At 58.9% G+C, this 21,498-nt stretch overlaps 1 protein-coding gene across 1 annotated transcript; it reads left to right on the top strand.

Annotated features, from left to right (window-relative positions):
* Nucleotides 1-2,915: 2,915 nt before the first annotated feature.
* LOC130593743 (arf-GAP with Rho-GAP domain, ANK repeat and PH domain-containing protein 1-like) lies at nucleotides 2,916-21,486 on the top strand (the record flags this gene model as incomplete). Its single annotated transcript, XM_057399105.1, is given in 12 exon segments — nucleotides 2,916-3,004; nucleotides 8,028-8,097; nucleotides 8,541-8,658; nucleotides 8,661-8,845; nucleotides 9,920-10,226; nucleotides 10,313-10,398; nucleotides 11,817-11,999; nucleotides 14,339-14,513; nucleotides 16,212-16,346; nucleotides 17,125-17,260; nucleotides 21,007-21,109; nucleotides 21,187-21,486. Coding segments are annotated over 12 exon segments (1,863 nt in total), but the record flags the coding sequence as incomplete, so codon positions are not given.
* Nucleotides 21,487-21,498: the final 12 nt, after the last annotated feature.

Raw genomic sequence — 21,498 nt, 5'->3', positions numbered from 1 at the left:
TGTGCCTATGGATGTGATGGGGGATTGGTAACGTGGGTCCTGCTCGAGGCCTTTGTGAAGGTGAATTTAACCTTTTAAACACATGCCTGGTGGGGACAAGCTCCCCAGGCAGCCGGGTGGCTGTGCTGCTGGCGCCCCGAGCCATTAGCACAGCAATAATAATGTCCTTTATTTAATCTCAGCCGCGTCACCCGTGGTGTTTGTGGATGTGATTAGCTGCACGTCCCTTCCCCAAGCAGCTCATCCTGACGGGTGCTGATGGCGGCTGGGGGCTGTCGGTCTGGGTTTTCAGCTCTGCTCCCACAGAAGGGGCTGCTGTTTTCCTCCTCAGCTCCTCCCCACATCCTGATGGCCTCAGATATACGAGGGAGTTTCTTTGGCTCTGTTTGCTGTTGGCAGGACCTGGCCGCAGCAGAGGGCTTGGAGCACTGGGGGCTCCCACGCGTGTCTCCGCAGGAGGAGTCCGAGCCCTCGGCACCGCGGTCCCTGCGCGCCAACAGCCTCGACAGCGAGGATGAGCTCAGCGAGGAGCAGGGGGAGGCTGCGCTGCGCAGGTACGGCCTGGATGGGACACGTGTGTGTGTGTGTGTGACACGTGTGTGTGTGTGACACGTGTGTGTGTGACACGTGTGTGTGTGTGACACGTGTGTGTGTGACACGTGTGTGTGTGTGTGACACGTGTGTGTGTGTGACACGTGTGTGTGTGACACGTGTGTGTGTGACACGTGTGTGTGTGACACGTGTGTGTGTGACACGTGTGTGTGTGTGACACGTGTGTGTGTGTGTGACACGTGTGTGTGTGACACGTGTGTGTGTGTGACACGTGTGTGTGTGACACGTGTGTGTGTGACACGTGTGTGTGTGACACGTGTGTGTGACACGTGTGTATGTGTGACACGTGTGTGTGTGTGACACGTGTGTGTGTGTGTGTGTGTGTGTCTTGTGTGTGTGTGAGTCGCGTGTGTGTGAGACTAGTGTGTGTGTGACACGTGTGTGTGTGACACGTGTGTGTGACACGTGTGTGTGTGTGACACATGTGTGTGTGTGACACGTGTGTGTGTGTGTGTGTGTGACACGTGTGTGTGTGACACGTGTGTGTGTGACACGTGTGTGTGTGAGACACGTGTGTGTGTGACACGTGTGTGTGTGACACGTGTGTGTGTGACACGTGTGTGTGTGACACGTGTGTGTGTGAGTGTGTGTGTGACACGTGTGTGTGTGACACGTGTGTGTGTGTCACGTGTGTGTGGGTGACTCGTGTGTGTGACACATGTGTGTGTGTGACACGTGTGTGTGACACATGTGTGTGTGTGACACGTGTGTGTGTGTGACACGTGTGTGTGTGACACATGTGTGTGTGTGACACGTGTGTGTGTGACACGTGTGTGTGTGTGACACGTGTGTGTGACACATGTGTGTGTGTGACACGTGTGTGTGTGACACGTGTGTGTGACACGTGTGTGTGTGACACGTGTGTGTGTGACACGTGTGTGTGTGACACGTGTGTGTGTGTGTGACACGTGTGTGTGTGTGACACGTGTGTGTGTGTGTGACACGTGTGTGTGTGTGTGACACGTGTGTGTGTGTGTGTGTGTGTGTGTGTGTGTGTGTGTGCAGGATGGGACATGTGTGTGTGTGTGTGGATGTGTGTGTGTGTGTACACGTGTGTGTGTGTGTGTGTGTGTGTGTGTAGGATGGGTCACGTGTGTGTGTGTTAATGGGGATGTGTGTGTGTGTGCAGGATGGGACACGTGTGTGTGTGTAAATGGGGATGTGTGTGTGTGTAAGTGGGGATGTGTGTGTGCAGGATGGGACACGTGTGTGTGTGTAAATGGGGATGTGTGTGTGTGTAAATGGGGATGTGTGTGTGCAGGATGGGACACACGTGTATGTAAATGGGGATGTGTGTGTGTGTGTGTGTGTAAATGGGGATGTGTGTGTGTGTGCAGGATGGGACACGCGTGTGTGTGTAAATGGGGATGTGTGTGTGTGTAAGTGGGGATGTGTGTGTGCAGGATGGGACACGTGTGTGTGTGTAAATGGGGATGTGTGTGTGTGCAGGATGGGACACGCATGTGTGTGTAAATGGGGATGTGTGTGTCAGCATCGGCAGAGAGCTCTGGTCTGTGTGTGTGTGCGTGCAGAGCTCGGGGCTGTGCACGCGTGTGCACACGCGGTACTCATGTAGGGGAGCCCGCGTGTGCACGCGTGAGCAGGGAGCAGCTCTGCGCCTACCCGGGTTTGGGGATCCCCCTGGCCCCCATTCCCAGGGCTGGAATCCACGTCCCTCCTGTCCCAGGACCTGGGGGACCCCCACCTATGGGACCCCCACCTATGGGACCCCCACAAGGGGATCCCACCTATGGGACCCCCATCAATGAGACCGCCACTTAGGGTGACCCCACCAGGGAAACCACCACTATGGGACCCCCTCCAATGGGACCGCACCAGGGGAATCCCACCAAGGGGACCCCATTAATGGGACCGCCACCAATGGGACCCCCAGCAATGGGACCCCCACTGTGGGACCCCCACTATGGGACCCCCATCAATGGGACCCCCACTATGGGACCCCCACCATGGGACCCCCTCAATGGGACCCCCACTATGGGACCCCCACCAATGGGACCCCATCAATGGGACCCCCACTATGGGACCCCCACTGTGGGACCCCCATCAATGAGACCCCCACCAATGGGACCCCCACTATGGGACCCCCACCAATGGGACCCCCAGGAAGGCCCCCCAAGCCCCCCCCATCCCTGCTGCTGAGGCTGCCTCCTGCTCTGCCCATGCCCCGGGGAAGGACACGGGGAGGCCGCAGCGCGCAGGGGTGGTGGTGGGGGGGGGATCTCACCCTCCCTGTCCCCACCCCCCCCCCGCTCCATGTCCGCAGCCCCAGCCCGCACCCAGCGCCCGCCTTCCCCAGCGGCACGGACATGGAGGGGTCCCCGCTGCCAGCCCCGCTCAGAGCGGGGTGGTTGGACAAGAACCCACCCCAGGGGTGAGTGATGCCATTGGGGGGGGGGGGGGCACGGGACCCATCCCTGCGCCTCGGGGGGGTCCCCCTGCAATTCCTCCCGCTGCATCCCCAGCCCCGGTTTAACCCCAAATGGGTTAAACCCACTCATTCTGGGGTGCAAAAGCCTTGGTTGGGGTGGGTGCCAGCAGCACTGAGCCGGGGGGGGAGCAGGGAAGGCTGCAGTGAGCTTCCCGCTGGATCCTGCGTGGGAATGAGCTGCCTTTGCTCTGGGGAGCCCTGGAATAGCAGCGGGGATGTGGGGGGATCCCTAGGGATGGTGCCAACCCCCGGCGCCTCCATCCGTGGGTGCGGCGGCAGCGGGTGCTGGTGGCTCTGCCTTAGGGGTGCCGGCTCCAGCCTGGGGCTCACGGCCTCGGTGCGCGTGGTGCGGAGCTGTGGGGCTGGGGAAGGAGGAACTGGGAGCCCCGGGAGAGCAGCGGGGCCATGGAGTGCACGGGAGGGGTTTGTGGTGCTGCAGGAGTGAGAACATGGGTGCTATGGGTGTCTGCGTGCTCAGGGACAAGAAAGCGCGGGGAGCCCAGTGCGCCCAGTGAGACCGGTGAGACCAGTGAGACCAGTGAGCCCAGTGAGACCAGTGAGCCCAGTGAGCCCAGTGAGACCGGTGAGACCAGTGCGCCCAGTGAGACCAGTGCACGCAGTGAGCCCAGTGCACCCAGTGAGCCCAGTGCGCCCAGTGAGACCAGTGCGCCCAGTGAGACCAGTGAGACCAGTGAGCCCAGTGAGACCAGTGCACCCAGTGAGACCAGTGCACCCAGTGAGACCAGTGCGCCCAGTGAGACCAGTGCGCCCAGTGAGACCAGTGAGCCCAGTGAGACCAGTGCACCCAGTGAGACCAGTGCACCCAGTGCGCCCAGTGAGCCCAGTGCACCCAGTGAGCCCAGTGGGCCCAGTGAGACCAGTGCGCCCAGTGAGCCCAGTGCACCCAGTGAGCCCAGTGAGACCAGTGAGCCCAGTGGACCCAGTGAGCCCAGTGCACCCAGTGAGACCAGTGCACCCAGTGAGCCCAGTGAGCCGAGTGCGCCCAGTGAGACCAGTGCACCCAGTGAGCCCAGTGGGCCCAGTGAGCCCAGTGCACCCAGTGAGACCAGTGCGCCCAGTGAGCACAGTGAGACCAGTGTGCCCAGTGAGACCAGTGCGCCCAGTGAGACCAGTGCACCCAGTGAGACCAGTGCGCCCAGTGAGCCCAGTGAGCCCAGTGAGACCAGTGAGCCCAGTGCGCCCAGTGCGCCCAGTGCGCCCAGTGAGCCGAGTGCGCCCAGTGAGCCCAGTGAGCACAGTGAGCCCAGTGAGCACAGTGAGACCAGTGCCCCCAGTGAGACCAGTGGGCCCAGTGAGCCCAGTGAGCACAGTGAGACCAGTGCCCCCAGTGAGACCAGTGCGCCCAGTGAGCACAGTGAGACCAGTGCGCCCAGTGAGCCCAGTGAGCCCAGTGAGCCCAGTGAGCACAGTGAGCCGAGTGCGCCCAGTGCGCCCAGTGAGCCCAGTGCGCCCAGTGCGCCCAGTGAGCCGAGTGCGCCCAGTGAGCCCAGTGAGCACAGTGAGACCAGTGCCCCCAGTGAGACCAGTGAGCACAGTGAGCCCAGTGAGCCCAGTGAGCCCAGTGCACCCGGTGAGCACAGTGAGCCCAGTGCCCCCAGTGCGCCAGTGCACAGAGTGAGCACCACACGCTCACTTCCGTCCCATCAGGGAACCTGCTTAAAGAGCCCCTGCTCCAGCTGGGAGCAAAACCTACAGGAGATGGGAAGGGTGTTTGGGAGCTGCTGCACTGGGGCTGCAGACGGGGGAGGAGGGGGAGGAGGAGGAGGAGGAGAAGGAGAAGGAGGAGGAGGAGGAGGAAGAGGAGGAGAAGGAGAAGAAGGAGCAGGAGGAGGAGGAGGAGGAAGAGGAGCAGGAGGAGGAGCAGCAGGAGGAGGAGGAGGAGAAGAAGGAGCAGGAGGAGGAGGAGGAGGAAGAGGAGCAGCAGGAGGAGGAGGAGGAGGAAGAGGAGGAGGAACAGGAGCAGCAGGAGGAGCAGGAGGAGGAGGAGGAAGAGGAGGAGGAGGAGGAAGAGGAGCAGCAGGAGCAGGAGGAGGAGGAGCAGGAGGAGGAGGAGCAGGAGGAGGAAGCTCAGGCTGCTTGCAGTGTGGCAGTGGGGCTGCTGGGGAAGTGGAAGCACCGGGAAGTCCCTGGGAAGCTGCTGATGGGAGCCTGGGGGAGGCAATGGGAGGCAAACCGGGACCCCAACCCCTCAGCATCTAAAAGCAATGGGAGGTCAGAGCGGGGCTGGGGGTGTCTGTGTCCCGTGGGACAGGGATGAGCTCCCAGGGCAGAGCCGAGTGGTTCTGATCCCTGTTTTGATCCTGGTTTTGATCCCAGGTTTGATCCCCGTTTTGATCCCATTTCTGATCCCTTTTTTGATCCTGGTTTTGATCCCAGCTTTGATCCCGGTTTTGATCCCATTTCTGATCCCTTTTTTGATCCTGGTTTTGATTCCATTTCTGATCCCGGTTTTGATCCCATTTCTGATCCCTTTTTTGATCCTGGTTTAGATTCCATTTCTGATCCCGGTTTTGATCCCATTTCTGATCCCTTTTTTGATCCTGGTTTAGATTCCATTTCTGATCCCGGTTTTGATCCCATTCTGATCCCAGTTTTGATCCTGGTTCTGATCCCGGTTCTTATCCCAGTTTTGATCCCATTTCTGATCCCATTTTGATCCTGGTTCTGATCCCGGTTTTGATCCCATTTTGATCCCATTTCTGATCCTGGTTCTGATCCCAGTTTTGATCCTGGTTCTGATCCCATTTCTGATCCCAGTTTTGATCCTGGTTCTGATCCCAGTTTTGATCCCATTTCTGATCCCAGTTTTGATCCCATTTTGATCCCATTTCTGATCCCGGTTTTGATCCCATTTCTGATCCCTTTTTTGATCCTGGTTTAGATTCCATTTCTGATCCCAGTTTTGATCCTGGTTCTGATCCCAGTTTTGATCCCATTTCTGATCCCGGTTCTGATCCCGGTTTTGATCCCATTTCTGATCCCGGTTCTGATCCCGGTTTTGATCCTGGTTCTGATCCCGGTTTTGATCCCATTTCTGATCTCAGTTTTGATCCTGGTTCTGATCCCAGTTTTGATCCCATTTCTGATCCCAGTTCTGATCCCGTTTTTGATCCTGGTTTAGATTCCATTTCTGATCCCTTTTTTGATCCTGGTTTAGATTCCATTTCTGATCCCGGTTTTGATCCCATTTCTGATCCCTTTTTTGATCCTGGTTTAGATTCCATTTCTGATCCCGTTTTTGATCCCGGTTCTGATCCCAGTTTTGATCCTGGTTCTGATCCCGGTTTTGATCCCAGTTTTGATCCCATTTCTGATCCCAGTTTTGATCCCATTTCTGATCCCATTCCTGATCCCGGTTCTGATCCCAGTTTTGATCCTGGTTCTGATCCCAGTTTTGATCCCATTTCTGATCCCGGTTCTGATCCCAGTTTTGATCCCATTTCTGATCCCTGTTCTGATCCCGGTTCTGATCCCGGTTTTGATCCCATTTCTGATCCCAGTTTTGATCCTGGTTCTGATCCCGGTTTTGATCCCAGTTTTGATCCCATTTCTGATCCCAGTTTTGATCCTGGTTCTGATCCCATTCCTGATCCCGGTTCTGATCCCAGTGGCTGCTGCCGGTTCCAGAAGGGCCGAGCTCTGGTGTCACGTGTGGGGATGGCGAAACCCTTCCTGAGCAAACAGACCCTTGGGCAGCAGCCCCGGGCTGGGTCCCCATCCCGCAGGGATTCCATGGAAGAGCCCTGCTGGGATGTGTTCCCTTGGGACACGGTGCAGGATGGAGGGATGGGGATGGGGACACGGTGCAGGATGGAGGGGTGGGGATGGGAACACGGTGCAGGATGGAGGGATGGGAACACGGTGCAGGATGGAGGGATGGGGATGGGGACACGGTGCAGGATGGAGGGATGGGGATGGGGACACGGTGCAGGATGGCGGGATGGGGATGGGGACACGCTGCAGGATGGAGGGATGGGACATGGTGCCGGATGGAGGGATGGGGATGGGGACACGGTGCAGGATGGAGGGATGGGGATGGGGACACGGTGCAGGATGGAGGGATGGGGATGGGGACACGGTGCAGGATGGAGGGATGGGGATGGGGACACGGTGCAGGATGGAGGGATGGGGATGGGGACACGGTGCAGGATGGAGGGATGGGGACACGGTGCAGGATGGAGGGATGGGGATGGGGACACGGTGCAGGATGGAGGGATGGGGACATGGTGCAGAATGGAGGGATGGGGATGGGAACACGGTGCAGGATGGAGGGATGGGGACACGGTGCAGGATGGAGGGATGGGAACACGGTGCCGGATGGAGGGATGGGGATGGGGACACGGTGCAGGATGGAGGGATGGGGATGGGAACAGGATGGTGCAGGATGGAGGGATGGGGATGGGGACACGGTGCAGGATGGAGGGATGGGGATGGGGACACGGTGCAGGATGGAGGGATGGGGACATGGTGCAGAATGGAGGGATGGGGATGGGGACACGGTGCAGGATGGAGGGATGGGAACATGGTGCAGAATGGAGGGATGGGGATGGGGACACGGTGCAGGATGGTGGTTTGGGGATGGGAACACGATGCAGGATGGAGGGATGGGAACACGGTGCCGGATGGAGGGATGGGGATGGGGACACGGTGCAGGATGGAGGGATGGGGAAACTGGGATCAAAGCCAGGATCAAAATTGGGATCAAACCAGGATCAAGGGATCAGGATGGGGACACAGCACAGGATCGATGCTGAGGTGGCCCCAGGCTCTTGACAACTGGGGCGTGAAGCACATCGGAGTCACCCCAGTTCAAGGGCGCTCGGTGCAGCCTGGGGATGGGGGAGCAGGGAAGGGGCTGCCCCAGTCCCGTGGGGCCCTCCCTACACCCTGTCCTCAGGTGCCCCATTGGGGGGCAGCTGGGTCACCTCCAGCGGGTCCCTTCCAGGTCCTACATCTACCAGAGGCGCTGGGTGAAGCTGGATGCTGAGCACCTGTGCTATTTCGACAGTGAGAAGGTGGGTTGGGGTCTGGGGCTTGCGGGGAGGAGGTGGCAGAGGAGATGCCCCTGTGGGGCCGCATCCTGCTGGGTATGGCGGGGAGCAGCAGGGGGTGGGTGCTGGGGTGATGCTGGTGGGATGCGGGATGCTCGGAGCCTGGGGTGGTCTCCATCCCATCATCCCAAGGCCACGGTGAGGCTGAACCTCAAATCCTGTGTTCAGCTCTGGGCCCCTCACTGCAAGAGAGACCTTGAGGTGCTGGAGCAGGGACAGGGCAGGGAATGGAGCTGGTGCAGGGCCTGGAGCCCAAGTGTGATGGGGAAGGGCTGAGGGACCTGGGGGGTTCAGTGTGGGGAAGAGAAGGCTCAGGGGGGACCTGATGGCTGCCTACAAGTGCCTGAACTGGCTGGTTCCATGGCCCTCTGGTGCTGAGCAGTCTCTCCCGCCGTCCCCTGCTCCAGGATGCCTATTCCAAGCGCTTCATCCCCGTCTCCTCCATCTCCCGCATCGCCAGCGTCGGGGACCAGAAGTTCGAGGTCATCACCAACAACCGCAACTTCGTGTTCCGTGCCGAGAGCGATGGTGGGTTCCCGGCTCCCCGCCTGCCCCTGCGCCCCATGGGAGGAGCTCGGGAGCTTCCCGGCCCCGGGCTCGGATCCTGACCCATCCCCCCGACAGGAGCGGCTTCCTGGAGCTGCGCGGCTTCAAGCACAAGCTCTTCGTGGTGGTGGCTGGGGACAAAGTTCTCCTCTACAAGAACGCTGAGGTGGGTGGCGGGGATGAGGTGACACCATGGGGCAACGCGGGGATGCCTTAGTGGGGACCCTTCCCTTTGCACCCGCACACACAGCAGTGGATGAGGTGACACCATGGGGCACCCCAGTGATGCTCTAAGGGGGACCCTTCCCTTTGCCCCCGCGCACTGAGCAGTGGATGAGGTGACACCATGGGGCACCCCAGGGATGCTCTAAGGGGATCCCTTCCCTTTGCACCCGCACACTGAGCAGTGGATGAGGTGACACCATGGGGCACCCCAGGGATGCTCTAAGGGGATCCCTTCCCTTTGCCCCCGCACACTGAGCAGTGGATGAGGTGACACCATGGGGCAACACGGGGATGCTTTAATGGGGACCCTTCCCTTTGCCCCCACACACTGAGCAGTGGATGAGGTGACACCATGGGGCAACGCGGGGATGCTCTAACTTCCCTTTGCACCCGCACACTGAGCAGTGGATGAGGTGACACCATGGGGCACCCCAGGGATGCTCTAAGGGGGACCCTTCCTTTTGCACCACACACTGAGCAGTGGATGCTGACACCATGGGGCAAGGGGGGCTCTACCCTTCCCTTTGCCCCCGCACACTGAGCAGTGGATGAGGTGACACCATGGGGCACCCCAGGCATGCTCTAAGGGGATCCCTTCCCTTTGCCCCCGCACACACAGCAGTGGATGAGGTGACACCATGGGGCACCCCAGGCATGCTCTAAGGGGATCCCTTCCCTTTGCCCCCGCACACACAGCAGTGGATGAGGTGACACCATGGGGCACCCCAGGGATGCTCTATGGGAGACACTTCCCTTTGCACCCGCACACTGAGCAGGGCAGCAGTGAGCTGGGGGTGCCACCCCCTAAATGGGGACAGCTCAGCCCCCACAGGCTGCTGACACTGGGGCTGCAGCCCCTTCTCACCACCCGCTCCAAGCTTTGGGGTTCCCCAGGAGCACCGAACCCACTGGAGATGCTCCATAGGGATGGAGCCAGGCAGGGAAAGGGGCACGGCAGCTCCTGCATCGCCCGTGTCCCTCTGGGACGGGTCCCCATTGCCCACCCTCACCCCAGGACTATCGCCTCGGCATCGGCATCACCTACATCGAGATGAACGTGGGCAACGTGAAGGAGGTGGATCGCCGCGGCTTCGACCTCACCACCCCGTACCGCACCTTCAGCTTCGCGGCCGACTCGGAGCAGGAGAAGGAGGAGTGGGTGGAAGCCATGCAGCAATCCATCGCCGAGGCCCTCTCCAACTCCGAGGTGGCCGAGAGGATCTGGGCCCTGGAACCCAACTGCTCCTGCGCCGACTGCGGCTCCCCCAAGCCCGACTGGGCCTCCATCAACCTCTGCGTGGTCATCTGCAAGCGATGCGCAGGTGCCCGCATCCCGAGGCTGGGGACCGCGCTGGGGTGGCTTCTCCCATCCCAAAGCAGCTCCTCAACGGCTTTGTCTCGCTGGCAGGGGAGCACCGGGGCTTGGGTCCTTCAATCAGCAAAGTGCGGAGCTTGAAGATGGACAGGAAGGTGTGGACGGAGGAGCTGATCCAGGTATTGGTGCAGATCGACCCCCCCAAAGCCCCTTTTTGGGGGGCAGAAATCCCCTCCCCATGGCAGAGCCATTGGTGGTGGGCTGAGGACTTCCCCAGCCTTTGGGGTGACGCTGCGGTGGGTTTGGCCCCTCGGCATCCTCCATCCCCATCCCTGTGGTCCGTGGACACCCGCGTGGTGAGGACAAGCAGCGCTTGTGCGCCGGTGCTGAGGAAGTGTTGCAGTGGAATGCATGGACACAGACGGGATTCATTCCCAGCCCCAGCCCAGCCGCATTCCCAGCCGGCAGACCCTGGCTGGCCCCGCTCTTCCCGACCTTTCCTGCTCGGATCCCGCATTCCTTCCCGAGTCCCACCCGCGCTGCCTCCGGCATCGCCTGCTCCCCGAGCCCCCAAACGCTTCCAGCTGTGCTCCATCCCCTCCCTTCTCCGGGATTGATGCCCAAACCCAGGATGCTGCCAGCATCCCATTCCCACCCTGGCTCTGCTGCTTAGGGATGCTGGCAGAGCTCCCAAGGGCTCGCTGAGGCAGCGAGAAACCTCTTCATGTCAGGCTGAGCATCATTCGGTACCGGGCAGTGGGGTGGCGAGGAGCCAGGGAATGGCCTTTAAATCCCCCCGGATGGATGCGGAGCATCCCGCCCCTTGCCGGCAGCTGGATGCTGCATTCCAGATGTGGTTTTCCAGGCAGGAAGGGGGGTCAGGGGCTGCGGGGGCTGCAGACGTTGGGCTGAGCCGGGCTGTGGGGCTGCCTTACTGCAGCGAGTGGGTGCTCCTGTGCACCCCATGCAGCACCCGTCACCCCCCCGGTGCACCCCACTGCTCCCTGGGCAGGCACAGCAGCAGCTTTGGGCTCCGAATGTCCCCATGAGCGGAGCTGCTGCCGGGCTCATCCTGCAGGAGGAATCCTGGAGGAGCTGTTGGAGCAGGGCCAGAGGAGGCCACGGAGCTGCTGCGAGGGCTGGAGCAGCTCTGCTCTGGAGCCAGGCTGAGAGAGCTGGGCTGGGGCAGCCTGGAGAAGAGAAGGCTCCTGAAGGGGAGACCTGAGAGCAGCTCCAGTGCCTGAAGGGGCTGCAGGAAAGCTGGAGAGGGGCTTGGGACAAGGGATGTAGGGCCAGGCCAAGGGGAATGGCTTCAACCTGCCACAGGGGAGACTGAGCTGAGCTCTTAGGCAGAAGCTCTTCCCTGGGAGGGTGCTGAGGCGCTGGCACAGGGTGCCCAGAGAAGCTGTGGCTGCCCCATCCCTGGCAGTGTTCAAGGCCAGGTTGGACACAGGGGCTTGGAGCAAGCTGCTCTATGGAAGGGGTCCCTGCCCGTGGCAGGGGCTGGAGCTGGAGGAGCTTTAAGTTCCCTTCATCCCAACCCATCCCAATCCCAGCCCCTCTCCACCCCCCCCATCACCCTCTCTTTGTCCCTCAGCTCTTCCACCACATCGGTAACGCTGTGGCCAACCAGTTCTGGGCCGCCAACGTCCCCCCCAGCGAATCCATCGGCCCCGGCAGCGGGAGCCGGGAGAGGAGGCGCTTCCTGACGGCCAAGTACCGGGAGGGCAAGTACCGGCGCTACCACCCGCTCTTCGGCAACCAGGAGGAGCTCGACAGGGTCCGTGCCTCGGGGCAGCGCCTGCGGGTCCCCTCGGGTGCTCGGGGTGGGGGGTGCTGAGCCTGCTCTGGGGTGCAGGGTCTGCCCAGGCAGGGTGCCCAGCCTAGGGTATGGGCTGGGTGGCTTCTTAGCCTGTGTGTATCCCTGTCTGTATCCATGTCTGTATCCCTGCCTGTATCCCTGCCTGTATCCCTGTCTGTATCCCTGTCTGTATCCGTGTCCGTATCCATGTCTGTATCCCTGTCTGTATCCATGTCTGTATCCCTGCCTGTATCCCTGCCTGTATCCCTGTCTGTATCCCTGTCTGTATCCGTGTCCGTATCCATGTCTGTATCCCTGTCTGTATCCATGTCTGTATCCCTGCCTGTATCCCTGTCTGTATCCGTGTCCGTATCCATGTCTGTATCCATGTCTGTACCCTTTCCTGTATCCCTGCCTGTATCCCTGTCTGTATCCCTGTCTGTATCCATGTCTGTATCCCTGCCTGTACCCTTTCCTGTATCCATGTCTGTATCCCTGCCTGTACCCTTTCCTGTATCCCTGTCTGTATCCGTGTCCGTATCCATGTCTGTATCCATGTCTGTATCCCTGCCTGTACCCTTACCTGTATCCCTGTCTGTATCCATGTCTGTATCCCTGCCTGTATCCCTGTGTGTATCCCTGTCTGTATCCGTGTCCGTATCCATGTCTGTATCCCTGTGTGTATCTCTGTCTGTATCCCTGCCTGTATCCCTGTCTTTATCCATGTCTGTATCCCTGCCTGTACCCTTACCTGTATCCCTGTCTGTATCCATGTCTGTAGCCTTGCCTGTATCCTTGCCTGTATCCCCACCTGAATCCCTGCATATATCCCTGCCTTTATCCCTGTCTGTGTCCTTGCCTGTGTCCCTGCCTGAATCCCTGCCTGTATCCCTGTCTGTATGGCTGTCTGTATCTCTGTCCTTATCCCTGTCTGTATCCCTGCCTTTATCCCTGCCTGTATCCCTGCCTTTATCCCTGCCTGTATCCCTGTCTGTATGGCTGTCTGTGTCTTTGGCCTTATCTGTGGCTTTATCCCTGTCTGCATCCCTGCTTGTACCCCTGCCTTTATCCCTATCTGTATCCATGCCCTTCTCCCTGCCTTTATCCCTGTCTGCATCCCTGCCTTTATTCCTGCCCGTATCTCTGTCTGTATCACATCACCCCCATTGCACACCCTGTATGCCCACTGGGTACCCTGGGCTCTCCAGGAGGGACAAGCCGGATGTGGGAACAGGGAGACATCTCTGATGGGGCACAACCAGCCCCATTTCCAGGCTGGAAAGCCCAGTCTGGGATGGGATTCCCCATTCCACAGCCAGGTTTCACCTCTTCCCAGCTTGGAAATGGCATCGGGGTCCAGCATTGGGCTGGAATGGGGTTGGTGTTGAGGGGGACGCTGTGATTCCAGCATCTTCCTACAGCGACCAGCACCCAATTCACTTCCATTCATCCATTCCCATTCCCAGCCATGGGCATGGTGCTGGGTTGGGGCTTCACTCCACTTTGCCCCACTGGCACAAGGAATGATGTCCTGGTACAGGGAATGCCGTCCCAGCACAGGCGATGCCATCCCAGCACAGGGAATGCCGTTCCAGCACAGGGAATGCCATCCCAGCACAGGGAATGCCATCCCAGCACAGGGAATGCTGTCCCAGCACAGGGAATGCCATCCCAACAATGCCATCCCAGTACGGGCAATGCCATCCCAGCACGGGCAATGCCATCCCAACAATGCCATCCCAGCACGGGCAACGCCATCCCAACAACGCCATCCCAGCACAGGCAATGCCATCCCAGCACGGGCAATGCCATCCCAACAACGCCATCCCAGCACAGGCAATGATATCCCAGTACGGGCAATGCCATCCCAACAATGCCATCCCAGCACGGGCAATGCCATCCCAGCACAGGCAATGCCATCCCAACAATGCCATCCCAGCACAGGCAATGATATCCCAGTACGGGCAATGCCATCCCAGTACGGGCAATGCCATCCCAACAACGCCATCCCAACACGGGCAATGCCATCCCAACAATGCCATCCCAACAATGCCATCCCAACAACGCCATCCCAGCACGGGCAACGCCATCCCAGCACGGGGACCGCCGTCCCCGCTCCCCCCCGCATCCCTCCCCGTCTGGCCCGTCGGCCCGCATGTGCCTTTGTTTGTGTTCCTGCCCCGCTCCCGCCCCGTGACCTCAGCGGCTCCTCCGCCCCAAACCTCCCCTCCCTCCTCCCCTCCTTTGTCCCGCTCGGCCGCCGGCTCCGCTCCCGCTGCTGCCCCGGGGCCGATCCCGGTGTTCCCGGTGCTCCCCAGGCGCTGTGCGCGGCCGTCACCACCGCGGACCTGGCGGAGACGCAGGCGCTGCTGTTCTGTGGGGCCGCCGCGTCCTGCCCCACCGGGGACCCCCAGTGCCCCACGCCCCTCGCCCTGGCCCAGAGGAGCGGGCAGCGCCTGCAGATGGAATTCCTGCTCCACAACAGGTCCTCAGGTAAAGGGGCTGAGCCCGGGGGCTGGGGGCATCCACCGGGAATGCGGCAGGGGTAGCCCGGGGATGCAGGGCTCCGGAGCCATGCTGGGGTATCCTGGGGGATACAGGGCTCTGGAACCCTGCTGGGGTATCCTGGGGGATACAGGGCTCTGGAACCCTGCTGGGGTGTCCTGGGGATACAGGGCTCTGGAGCCCTGCTGGGGTGTCCTGGGGATACAGGGCTCTGGAGCCCTGCTGGGGTGTCCTGGGGGATACAGGGCTCTGGAACCCTGCTGGGGTATCCTGGGGATACAGGGCTCTGGAAACCTGCTGGGGTATCCTGGGGATACAGGGCTCTGGAACCCTGCTGGGGTGTCCTGGGGATCCTGGAACCCTGGGGTATCCTGGGGGATACAGGGCTCTGGAAACCTGCTGGGGTATCCTGGGGATACAGGGCTCTGGAACCCTGCTGGGGTATCCTGGGGGATACAGGGCTCTGGAAACCTGCTGGGGTGTCCTGGGGGATACAGGGCTCTGGAACCCTGCTGGGGTATCCTGGGGGATACAGGGCTCTGGAACCCTGCTGGGGTGTCCTGGGGATACAGGGCTCTGGAACCCTGCTGGGGCTTCCTGATGGGTGCAGGGCTCTGGAACGCTGTCGGTGCATCCCTGGGGATACAGGAGTGTGGTCCCAGCGCTTTATCCTACCCAGCAGTTTCCCAGCGTGGGGATATCCAGCTGCTCTGTGCATCCCAGGAGAGGGAGAAAGGGCTTTGGGGAGCACCCCCATGATCCAGCCCAGCCAGGGATACCAGTGCAAAACCCTGTATGGGATGCAGGGAAGGACAAGGCACCATCCTGGGTAGCCCAGGGGACATTCCTCTGTCCCCCACCTCCAGCATTCCCTAAACCTTCCCACCCATTCCACCCACTGTGGCTCCCATGGGACCCATCCGCACCCTGACACAGGGTGAACTTCCACCCCGGGAGCATTCCAGCCGCCGGGATGGAGGTGTTCCCGCCTGCCCCAGCCATCACCTCCCTTCCCCGCCTCGGCGGCCAAGCCTGGCCCGCAGGAGCTGGAATTCACCCAGGATTGGGGCTGGCCCTGCCCTGCATTCCGGATGTGTCAGCACAAAATGGGTCTGGAAGAGCCGGAGAAAACCGATCCCCTGAGCTCATCCTGGCTCTGGAATTCCTGGGGCCGATGAGCTCTGTGTGGAGCAGGGCTGGGATCACGGAGCGGGATTCTCCCCCTTTTCCCCGTCCCGGGAGCTCCAGGGAGCCCCATGCTCTGACCTGGGGGTGCTTTAGGGGTGTCCCTGCATCCCGGTTCCTGGAGGAACTTGGGGAATGCCTCTTGTTGGAAGGCAAAGAGGGGAAACTGAGGCACTGCGGGACTGCGATGCTCCGCTCCTATGGATCCACAAGGAGCTGGGACAGCCCAGGAGGAACCTCACCAGGGGGAAAACCCAGTTCCCACCTTCCCACAGCATCCCCGTCCCAGCTCAGGGATGTGGGATGTGGGATGCCCTGATCCCCACTGACTTGAGCCAGGGGGGCGGGAGCTGCTCCTTGCACCCCAACCATGCCACGCTGGTGCGGCCATGGGATGCTGTCGTGTTCCTGCTTCTTGGGCTGGGCTGGGGAGCCCCGGTTGAGTTGGGGGTGGGTTTTCGGGGGCTCCAGCCCCCATGACGAGCTCTGCCCCCTTCACAGAGCCCCCACGCCTGGAGGTGGGGGGCAGCGAGGAGAGGCCCTACTCGGTTCCGCTGCCCTCTGTCACCCACCATGGCTTCCTCTACAAGACCCCGTCCATGGCCAAGCCCATCGCCGAGCGCAAGGGGCTGGAAGGTACCGGGGGGGGGTGTGTGTGTGTGTGTCTGTGCTGGGGATGGGGAAAGCAGCCCCGTTGAAAGCCCATTGCAAGCCCTTTGCAAGCCCATTGCAGGCCCATTGCAAGCCCTGCGTAAGCCCTTTGTAGGCCCATTGCAAGCGCATTGCAAGCCATTTGCAAGTCCATTGCAAGTGCATTGTAAGCCCATTGCAAGCCCATTGCAAGCCCTTTGCAAGCCCATTGCAAACCCATTGCAAGCCCATTGCAAGTGCATTGTAAGCCCATTGCAAGCCCATTGCAAGCCCTTTGCAAGCCCATTGCAAACCCATTGCAAGCCCATTGCAAGCCCTTTGCAAGCCCATTGCAAGCCCTTTGCAAGCCCTTTTCAAGCCCATTGCAAGCCCTGTGTAAGCCCATTGCAAGCCCTTTGCAAGTCAATTGCAAGCCCATTGCAAACCCTTTGCAAGCCATTTGCAAGCCCATTGGAAGCCCTTTGTAGGCCCATTGCAAGCCCTGTGTAAGCCCTTTGTAGGCCCATTGCAAGCGCATTGCAAGCCATTTGCAAGTCCATTGCAAGTGCATTGTAAGCCCATTGCAAGCCCATTGCAAGCCCCATGTAAACCCATTGTAAGCCCATTGCAAGCCCATTGCAAGCCCATTGCAAGCCCTTTGCAAGCCCATTGCAAGCCCATTGCAAGCCCATTGCGAGCCCATTGCGAGCCCATTGCGAGCCCATTGCAAGCCCTTTGCAAGCCCATTGCAAGCCCTTTGCGAGCCCTTTGCACCCGGTTGTAGAGTTCAGCCGGCGCTGGTGCACGCTGCAGGACGGGCTCCTCAGCTACTACGAGAGCGAGCGCAGCGCAGCGCCCAACGGCGAGCTCCGGGCCCAGGAGATGGTGTGCCTGGTGCACAACGCGCCCCACACGCACGGGTAGGAGCAGCCCCCGTGGGCACACAAACGGCACCCCCAGAGCCTTCACAACCCCCGTGGGACCCCTTGGAACCCATTTGTGCCTCTTCAACCCCTTTGCAGCCCCTTTGTAACCCCCATGGGACCCTTTGTAACCCCTTTGTACCATTCAACTCGTTGCAGCCCTTTGTAACCCCGATGGGAACCTTTGTAAGCACTTAGTAACTGCTTTGGAACCCCTTTGCAGCCCCTTTATAACCCCCATGGGACCCTTTGTAACCCCTTTGTACCATTCAACTCGTTGCAGCCCCTTTGTAACCCCGATGGGAACCTTTGTAAGCACTTAGTAACTGCTTTGGAACCCCTTTGCAGCCCCTTTATAACCCCCATGGGACCCTTTGTAACCCCTTTGTACCATTCAGCTCGTTGCAGCCCCTTTGTAACCCCGATGGGAACCTTTGTAAGCACTTAGTAACTGCTTTGGAACCCCTTTGCAGCCCCTTTATAACCCCCATGGGACCCTTTGTAGCCCCTTTGTACCATTCAACTCATTGCAGCCCCTTTGTAACCCCTTTGCAAACCCTTTGTAACCACTTAGTAACTGCTTTGGAGCCCCTTTGCAGACCCTTTGTGACCCTTGTGCAACCCCTTTGTAACCCCTTTGTACCATTCAACTCTCTGCAGCCCCTTTATAACCCTTTTGCAGACCCTTTATAGCCCCTGTGCAGCCCCTTTGTAACCCCTTAGTACCTCTTCAACCCCTTTGCAGCCCCTTTGTAACCCCTGTGCAGACCCTTTGTAACCCCTTTGTACCTCTTCAACCCATTTGCAGCCCCTTTGTAACCCCCATGGGACCCTTTGTAACCCCTTTGTACCATTCAACTCGTTGCAGCCCCTTTGTAACCCCGATGGGACCCTTTGTAACCACTTAGTAACTGCTTTGGAACCCCTTTGCAGCCCCTTTATAACCCTTGTGCAACCCCCTTTGCAGACCCTTTGTGACCCTTGTGCAACCCCTTTGTACCGTTCAACTCTCTGCAGCCCCTTTATAACCCTTTTGCAGACCCTTTGTAGCCCCTGTGCAGCCCCTTTGTAACCCCTTTGTACCTCTTCAACCCCTTTGCAGCCCCTTTGTAACACCTGTGCAGACCCTTTGTAACCCCTTTGTACCTCTTTAACCCCTTTGCAGCCCCTTTGTAACCCCTTGGTACCTCTTCAACCCCGTTGCAGCCCCTTTGTAACCCCTTTGTACCATTCAACTCGTTGCAGCCCCTTTGTAACCACTTAGTAACTGCTTTGGAACCCCTTTGCATCCCCTTTATAACCCTTGTGCAGCCTCTTTGTAACCCTTTGTACCATTCAACTCTTTGCAGCCCCTTTATAAGCCTTTTGCAGACCCTTTGTAGCCCCTGTGCAGCCCCTTTGTAACCCCTTAGTACCTCTTCAACCCCTTTGCAGCTGCTTTGTAACCCCTGTGCAGCCCCTTTGTAATCCCTTTGTACGTCTTAAACCCCTGTGCAGCCCCTTTGTAACCTGTGTGCAGCCCCTTTGTAACCCTTGTGCAGCCCCTTTGTAACCCGTGTGCAGCCCCTTTGTAACCCTTGTGCAGCCCCTTTGTAACCCTTGTGCAAACCCTTTGTACCTCTTCAACCCCTGTGCAGCCCCTTTGTAACCCTTGTGCAGCCCCTTTATAACCCTTGTGCAGCCCCTCTGTAACCCCTGTGCAAACCCTTTGTAACCCATTTGCAATCGCTCTGTAAACAGTTAGTAACTCCTTTGGAACCCCTTTGCAAGCCCCCTGCAGCCCCTTTGCAATCCCTTTGCCACCTCTTTGTAGCTGCTTTATAGCCCCTTTGTAACCCAATTGTAATGACTTTGCAGCCCCTTTGTAACCTGTTTGTAATCTGCTTTATAGTCCCTTTGCAACCCCTTGTAACTCCTTTGCAGCCTTTTTTCTATCACTTTGCAATGCTTTTGTAACCCCTTTGTTAGTCCCCTTGTAAGTCCTTTACAACCACTCGGTAACCCCTTTGTATCCCCTTTGCAACCCCTTTGCAACCCCTTTGTAACCCCTTTGCAACCCCTTTGCAACCCCTTTGTAACCCCTTTGCAACCCATTTGTACCCCTTTGTAACCCCTTTGTAACCCCTTTGCGACCCCTTTGTAACCCCTTTGTGACCCCTTGTGACCCCTTTGCGACCCCTTTGCAAGCCCTTTGTAACCCCTTTGCAATCCCTTTTGCAACCCCTTTTCAACCCCTTTGTAACCCCTTTATAACCCCTTTGCAACTCTTTTATAACCCCTTTGCAACTCCTTTGCAACCCCTTTATAACCCCTTTGCAATTCCTTTGTAACCCCTTTGTAACCCCTTTGCAACCCCTTTGTAACCCCTTTGTGACCCCTTTTGCACCCCTTTGTAACCCCTTTGCAACCCTTTTGCAACCCTTTTGCAACCCCTTTGTAACCCCTTTTCAACCCCTTTGCAACCCCTTTGCAACCCCTTTGCAACCCCTTTGTGACCCCTTTGCAACCCCTTTGCGACCCCTTTGCAACCCCTTTGTAACCCCTTTGTAACCCCTTTGTAGCCCCTTTGCAACCCCTTTGCAACCCCTTGTGACCCCTTTGCAACCCCTTTGTAACCACTTTGTAACCCCTTTGCAACCCCTTTATAATCCCTTTTGCAACCCTTTTGCAACCCCTTTGTAACCCCTTTGTAGCCCTTTGTAACCCCTTTGTAACCCTTTGCAACCCCCCCCTTGTGTTTGCAACCCCTTTTGTAACCCCTTTGTAACCCCTTTGCAACCCCTTTTATAATTTGTGACCCTTTGTGACCCCCTTTGCGACCCTTGCAACCCCTTTGTAACCCCTTTGCAATAACCTCTTTTCAACCCCTTTATAAACCCCTTTGCAACTCCTTTGCAACCTCTTTATAACCCTTTTGCAACCCCCCTTTGTAACCCCTTTGCAACCCCTTTGTAACCCTTGTGACCCCTTTGCGACCCCTTTGTAACCACTTTGTAACCTTTGCAACCCTTTTGCAACCCTTTTTGCAACCCCTTTGTAACCCCTTTGTAGCCCCTTTGCAACCCCTTTGTAACCCCTTTTCAACCCCTTTGCAACCCCTTTGTGACCCCTTTTGCAACCCCTTGTGACCCCTTTTGCAACCCCTTTGTAACCCTTGTAACCCCTTTGCAACCCCTTTATAATCCCTTTGTAACCCCTTTGCAACCCCTTTGTAACCCCTTTGTAACCCCTTTGCAACCCCTTTCTAACCCCTTTGCTATTCCTTTGTAACCCCTTTGTAACCCCTTTGCAACCCCTTTGCAACCCCTTTATAACCCCTTTGCAACCCCTTTGCAACCCCTTTGTAACCCCTTTGTAACCCCTTTGTAACCCCTTTGCAACCCCTTTGCAACCCCTTTGCAACCCTTTTGCAACCCTTTTGCAACCCCTTTGCAACCCCTTTGTAACCCCTTTGCAACCCCTTTGCAACCCCTTTGTAACCCCTTTGCAACCCCTTTGCAACCCCTTTGCAACCCCTTTGCAACCCCTTTGTAACCCCTTTGCAACCCCTTTGTAGCCCCTTCGCGTGCTCTGCTCCCCAGTGGAGCATTCACAGGGATGCTGGAGAGCCCATGGCCGCGGTGGGGGGATCCCAATCCGCGCCCTGTATCCCCGGGTACCCATGCAAACGGGCTGCTCGCACCCACCCAGCACCCTCCCACCACCCACGGGTGCCCACGCTCCCCATCCCTCCCTTCCCGCAGCATCGAGAACACCTTTGAGGTGTACACCGAGTCGGAGAGGCTCTACCTCTTCGGGCTGGAGAACCCCGGCTCCGCTCGGGAATGGCTCAAGTCCATTGCCAAGGTAGGACGGGATGGGCTGGGGGCAGCCGGATGGAGCCGGGAGCTGCCCCGGCGCTGATGGGCTCCTCTTTATCCCAGTCCTTCGTCCATCCCTGTGCCGAGGAGCTCCTGGCGCTGGACTTCGAGCGCGTCGGCCGCCTGCACTACAAGGGGGGCCTCAACCTGGAGCGCGCCAAGGAGGGCTGGTTCGCCCTGGTGGGATCCACGCTCCACGGCCGCTTCCAGGACAGCGAGCGGCAGGAGCCCCTCCAGCTCCGCAAGCTGCAGGAGCTCTGTGTGTGCCCTGGCCCCACTGCGGGCTCCCCGTTTCCGCTATGGGAGCGTGGGGACAAGGGGGGAGCCCCACATCCTCGTGGGGACACTGGGGGTGATGCTTTGGTGGAGCACAGG

This window comes from Pezoporus wallicus, unplaced genomic scaffold (assembly GCF_028554395.1).
Source record: "Pezoporus wallicus isolate ANWC-B61680 ecotype Strahan unplaced genomic scaffold, APGP_CSIRO_Pwel_v1 contig_12363, whole genome shotgun sequence".
Taxonomy (NCBI): domain Eukaryota; kingdom Metazoa; phylum Chordata; class Aves; order Psittaciformes; family Psittacidae; genus Pezoporus; species Pezoporus wallicus.
Note: the sequence above shows the minus strand (reverse complement) of the source record. Positions and strands in the feature narration are given on the sequence as shown.